This window comes from Priapulus caudatus, unplaced genomic scaffold (assembly GCF_000485595.1).
Source record: "Priapulus caudatus unplaced genomic scaffold, Priapulus_caudatus-5.0.1 Scaffold709, whole genome shotgun sequence".
NCBI lineage: Eukaryota > Metazoa > Priapulida > Priapulimorpha > Priapulimorphida > Priapulidae > Priapulus > Priapulus caudatus.
The window spans coordinates 9,232-15,640 of NW_014577770.1; the positions used below are offsets into that span (position 1 = coordinate 9,232).

The following is a 6,409-nucleotide window of genomic DNA, read 5'->3' on the forward strand; positions in this document are numbered from 1 at the left end:
CACACACACACACACACACACACACACACACACACACACACACACACACACACACACACACACACCAGTGGTGTTCCAGCAACGATATCGCGATAGGAAATCTGCATGTGTCAGCAATACAACAACACAAAAGATTGTATATATGCCATCCGCACTGCAACAACACCCGCAGAGCTAGGAACAGAACAGACTGCACGTGTGCTGCCACCGTGCTCGCAGACCACGGTCGCAATAGCATCGGCCGACGTTAGAGTGTTTAGTAAAGCTAGCAATCTGCCGACGAACAAAGAGTTAGATCAACAAGCAGTCACGGCGGCGCGTACGAGTGTGGCGAGCCAACCTAGTCAGTCAACCGACAACGACATTAGCCGTGAGTTTAACACGGTGTGTGTGCCGGTATCACGGGACGCCTATTTGCCAGTGGATTTTCTTTCAAGCGTTGGTCTTCAACGAACGCGCTCAAACTACGATTAAACTAGGGTCACGTTTACGATAAAATGGGTCAGAAATATTCGAGTAATAACGACGAGGTAGAATATACGCGTTGCATTTGCACACATCACATTCTGACAAGCCGAAGCGCCCCCTGTGTGTCATTATCATGTACAACACGTCGCGGAGACTTCCATCAAGAGAACACGAATTAAATTCAGCAGCTAATTGTATTCAAGTCGGCAATTAGTAACTTAGCTTCAACGTCAATTTATATACAAGGCTGCTGGACATTTATACATGGTCGTATTTCACCTGACTCAACTTCGCTGAGATCTGCAAGGTAATTATGCAGGAAAAAAACGAAGGAGCAGCATGCTGAGATGCAACCAATCATATCATTTCATCATAAATGTTGGACAGGTATAATTTAGCACAATAGCGAAGGCGCCCACGCGTGATAATTCACAGCGAACCGCTTACGTACATTACTATTACGCACACAATAAAATGAAATGGAAGAGACAGTGAGTGCAGTCCACAGTGAGGGATTGTTGTGTGTGTGCGTGGGAGAGAGACACACACACACACACCACACCACACAACATCACATCACACCACACACACACACACACACACACACACACACNTATATATGTGCATTATATATATATATATATACGTGTGTATATATATATATATATTTGTTATTTTTAACCATAGAAACAGGTAGAAGCGGGAGGTATCTACCGTTCGGCCCACCCGGCAGAGAAATTCTTGAGTAATTCCTGCTGTTTGAGCTAAATCTGCATATACCGATAGGCGTATAAGACTTCACTTCTAGGCTTGATGTATTGGAAATTCGGCATGAATGTCGTAATGAAAGCTATATATANTCTCTCTCTCTCTCTCTCTCTCTCTCTCTCTCTCTCTCTCTCTCTCTCTCTCTCTCTCTCTCTCTCTCTCTCTCTCTCTCTCTCTCTCTCTCTCTCTCTCTCTCTCTCTCTTCCTCTCTCATGCAGCAGCGTGTCAATTGGGTATTTGCATTAACAAACAGCGCCAAAGCCGTAAGCACTTTCGCCATTAACGAGGTGTCATTATTACGGCATTAGAGCGCCGTCGGGCCACCGCCAGCCTAGCTATAGTACTAGCACGTACACACGTATATATACGTATATACACCTGGGAAGCCATGCGGCTGTACAAGCTAAGCCTTAAACGCTCCCGCTATCTGCAATCCTCCCCCCCAAGGTTTCAGAGGAGTATTCGGACCCCCGCGAAGTTGGGTGAGCCCAGAGTGGAGAGAGTCCTGCGCGTATGAGGAGGGGAGCAACGGGAGAGGAAGCTCGAGGACAGCCCAGCTCGCGCGGCACCGTGCGGGGCGGATTGCGTCGGTGTGTGTGTGGTGTGGTGTGTGTCGTGTGTGTGTGCTGTGTCTGTGTGTGGGTGCGTCTGTTGCTGTGCTGGCTGTGTGTGATGTGTGTGTGATGTGTGTGTCTGTTGCTGTGTGCGTGATGTGTGTGTGTGCTGCTGTGTCGTGTCGTGTGTGTGTGTTGTGTGTGTGTGTGTGTGTGGTGTGTGTGTGGTGTGATAGGGCGAGCGTGGTGGATGAGGGAGGGTCCGGGTTTACCGAGGGCGTTGTACGCAGCGCGAGGTTAACCTTGTAGCGCGGTGGATGTACGCGCTGTCGCTCTGCCTCCTATACTATTTACGACGAGTGTCCATCAAAACGACGCGCGGTGGTACCATGCCAGCTGTGCTGTTGCTGTGTACCGCGGGACGGTTAATAGACTGGCGTCATATGTCGTTATATACCGCCCTCAGTATATATATATATATAAGAACTCCATCATGTGCAAGTGATACTACTTATGACTATGGACTCGGCACCGTGTGATATATTACTAACGACTATCGGGAATAGTAGCTTGTGTTATTGTTTAACCCATAGAAGACAGTAGACCAAAGCGAGGAGTATCTAACCGTTCGGGCCCACCCGGCAGAGAAGACTTCCTTGGTGAACTTCTGCTGTTTTGAGCTCAAATCTGCTATACCGAATAAACGGACGCGTCTAAGACTCTCACTCTGTCGGCCTAGTGTATTGGAAATTCGGCATGAATAGTCGTAATGAACAGCTATAGTATACATATCATATATATATAATATACACCTATATATACGTACTACTGATATATAGGTGATTAACCAGACCAAAATGCCACTTGAGAGATTTAATTTTGCCAGAGTAATCTAATCTTTAATTTTCTTATAGTAAATAATATAATATATATCCTGCGATCGCACTATACACTGGTGGCAAGTATTAATTGCATGCATGTAACCGGAAGATTGTATTATCACGCAATATATACTAGTATATATTATATGGATTTATAATTGCAGCCCTTTGCCTGAAACGAGAAATCCTGAACGATAATGTTCGGTCATCAGCCATGGACGGACACTACTCGTTGAGTAAGACGGCTCCGAATTCTACCCCGACCCTATATCTGCACGCTTATAATCCTTGCCACCTACACATGTGTCTTAGCGAAGATTCTCTTAATAACACGCTCTAATACTCGTCATTATTCGCCGAGGGTGTCAGCCTACCACCTTGTACTTATAGGGGGCGTGGGGATCGATATGGGGGACGGTACATATCTCTCTCGACAAGAATCATCATGCATCGCGATGAAGAGGACAGCGAGTGAAGCCAGCACACACCAGCGACGAGGCGAGCTCAGCCTCCGCGATCTGCGCACATCTCCGAGATCGCGAGAAACGCGAGGGCGGGCGAATCGGAGCGCGAGCCTGCGCGCGCGCACACGCATGCACGCGCATGCACGCGGCCGTGACAGCTAATTTAAATCATGTCATTTGTTTGGCATTCTTAGCTCGTCTCGTCTTGCGTTAGCATAATGGCGGGCTGCCCGCGTGCGTATTGATCGCCGCACCGATAAATCTATTTATCTAATTACGCGCGTTTGTGCAGTGTTAAATACGAAACATTCTCAAGAAAATTGCGCCGCTCGACGTTGTGTGTGTGTGCGTGCGTGCGTGCGTGCGTATGTGTGCGTGTGTGTGTGCGTGTGTGTGTGCGTGTGCGTGTACGTGTATGTGTGTGTATGTGTGCGGGTGTGTGTGCGTGTGTGCGTACGTGCGTGCATGCGTGCGTGCGTGTGTGTGTGCCCGCTCGAGACGGCTCGAGATCGTATTTTCTGAGATGGTTTTTGATTACTATTAAGATCCGTTCTGATTACAGCAATAATTATGTTAGCCCGTAGAGGCATGGAGAGAGACAGCGAGACCGTATAAGAAAGGCCATGCCGCGTCATGACGCACGCGCGCGCGCGCTCTCTCTCTCTCTCTCTTCTCTCGTCGTCCTCTCTCTCCTCTCGCTCTCTCTCTCTCTACTCTTCTCCCTCTCTCTCTCTCTCTCTCCTCATCTCTCGCTCTCTCATCTCTCTCTCTCTCTCCTCGCTCTGCGTCTCTCTCTCTCTCTTCTCTCTCTCTCTCTCTCCTCTCTCTCTCATCTATCTGCTCTATCTATTTCTCCTGTCTCCCTCCCTACCCTTGCCTCCCTCCCCTCCCTTCTTCCCACACTCTCTCTCGCTTCTCTCGTCTCTGGGCGCGCCTACATTCTTCCCTCTCTTTTCACTCGCTCCCTCCCTGTCTCGTTCTATTTTTCTCTAATCGTCTCCTCGTCGTCGAATCGTTCCTTTTTTGTTCCAATTGACTCCTCGGTCTATGCGAGAAGCACAGACAAATACACATGATGGCGAGAACAAAACCAGCGGCACCACCCATAAAATGTTTCGACTCATTATAGCGCATTTGCCACAACCAACGCTATGTAATTAAACGCACTGAATCACACAGGAGAGGGAGCGGGCGGGACGTAATTATTTTTCCAGCGCAGTAAACGCATAGAAAGTCGTCCGTTTTTGATTAACCGCGAGGAAGAATAAAGAAGAAGAAGAAGAATACAAATTTGATGATGATGGATGGAATGTGATGAGAAAATGGTGAGATGACTGATGATTGATGAATGATGTAAATGAATGATGAGATTGACTAATGACGAGTGATAATGATAAATGATTGATGAATAAATAAATATAATGATAATCATGGTGAAAATTAAAGAGAAGAAGAAAGAAGAAGAAGAGGCAGGAAAAACGAGGGCAGCAGCAAACAACGCGGAAGTGTTTCCTACCTTTTCTAAGTTCCAGCGGTGAAAACGCAGCAACTTGTCTAATCGTTTTGCACCATCTGAAAACATTGACAACGGGAAAGCGGTGCGTTTTAACATTCGTGCACGCGGGGGTGAAACATACACATTACACCTAGCACGCGCCAGGTAAGACGGCACACGCATTCACACGCACGCACGCACGGCACGCACCGCACTGCACCACCACACACACACACACACACACACACACACAACACACACCCACCACACACTACACACACGATCACACACACCCACAACACACACACACAACACCACACCACACGACCCACACCACCCACACATACACACACACACACACACACACACACGACACACAACACAACAACACACAACACACACACACACACACACACACACACACAACACACACACACATCAGCCATCTCACTTGATGACGTCGCGATACATATCGCGTTTTGCCAATATGCGGGCATAAGAAAATTAAAAGGCGCGATTTGTCATGCATGCAGCGGGGCGCCATCACGCACGCGTTATACGCACCCGCGCGTGCGGTTCCATTCGTCGAGAAACGATGTTGATACATCGAAAACGTAGCAAATGTCGTTGAGCCCGTACTGGCAGCACCGATATACGGTCGCCACGGATATACACCCGCCCTTCAAGATGCCTGCACGGCTGTCAACACAGCGAATTGCATTTCGCATCCCTCACCACATGCGTGTACACACTCACGCACGCATGTACGAATGTACGCACGCACGTACGCGCGCGCACGAACAACCAGCTACACGCGCGTACGAACACCCAGCTACACGCGCGCACGCATTCATTGGTTACATCTGAGCTCTTGCGTACGTAATATTTTCTTTCTCTCGAAACGCCCGTTTCGACAATGCGCGAATTTTTCTCGCAAATGTTTTCGGTGGCAGCGCCAATGATCGCTGCCGCCATAGGTTTGAAAATATTTACCGAAGGCACACAAACCTCGCCCGGACAGCGTAGAGTTTGTTCAATTGATTCGGGTTTCAGTTTTTCCACAAACAATTGCTAAACAATAGGCATTCACAGACACACACGCGCACACGCACACAACACACTATAGTGCATGCGAACACACAGCACGCGCATGCACACACTCAGACACGATCACGTTATATACGCGCACACGCACACTAACTTGCTCGCTCACGCACGCGCACACATACGCACGTACACATGCAAACATAATTACACGCGTGCACACGAACACAAGTAGCGTGTAGGCATATCTACGCACCCCCAAGCAGACACGCACGCGCTCGCTTGCTGCATGTTCCATCTAACACGTAAATCAAATAGGATGAAAGCATCGCGGACTTTCATTATCTCTAATCAACTTCAATGCTAACATGAGTCATTTACACAATGATTTTCTGTAATTTTTTAAATTGTGAATAACACATTATGGAAAGTCTCTATTTTATTACTTTTCCTCAATGTATACTCCCATTTTCACTAATTCCCTGATTAGAATGTATTCCCGTAACGTCGTGCGCGCATTTGCGTGAGTGTGCGTATGCGTGTGTGCGTATACGTGTGTGCGTGCCGCGTGTGCGCGCGCGTGTTTGAGTGTGGTGTATGTATGTGTGTGTTAATTTAAGGTTAGCAGTGTATCATAGGCGAATACGGGCGTGTGCGTGTACGCTTACATGTTTGCGTGCATATACCGGCGTGCGTGAATGCGTGTATTGGCGCGTGTGCGTGCATATACCGGCG

General features: G+C 48.0%; 1 protein-coding gene across 1 annotated transcript in view; it reads right to left on the reverse strand.

Moving 5' to 3' along the window:
• Window positions 1-4,670: 4,670 nt before the first annotated feature.
• Window positions 4,671-6,409, reverse strand: part of LOC106812978 (homeobox protein Meis1-like) — a 21,359-nt gene continuing 19,620 nt past the window's right edge. The window contains exon 4 of the mRNA XM_014817014.1: window positions 4,671-4,707. Coding sequence (XP_014672500.1) covers window positions 4,690-4,707 — 18 coding nt within the window. The 3' untranslated portion in view covers window positions 4,671-4,689. The remainder of the gene's footprint in view (window positions 4,708-6,409) is intronic.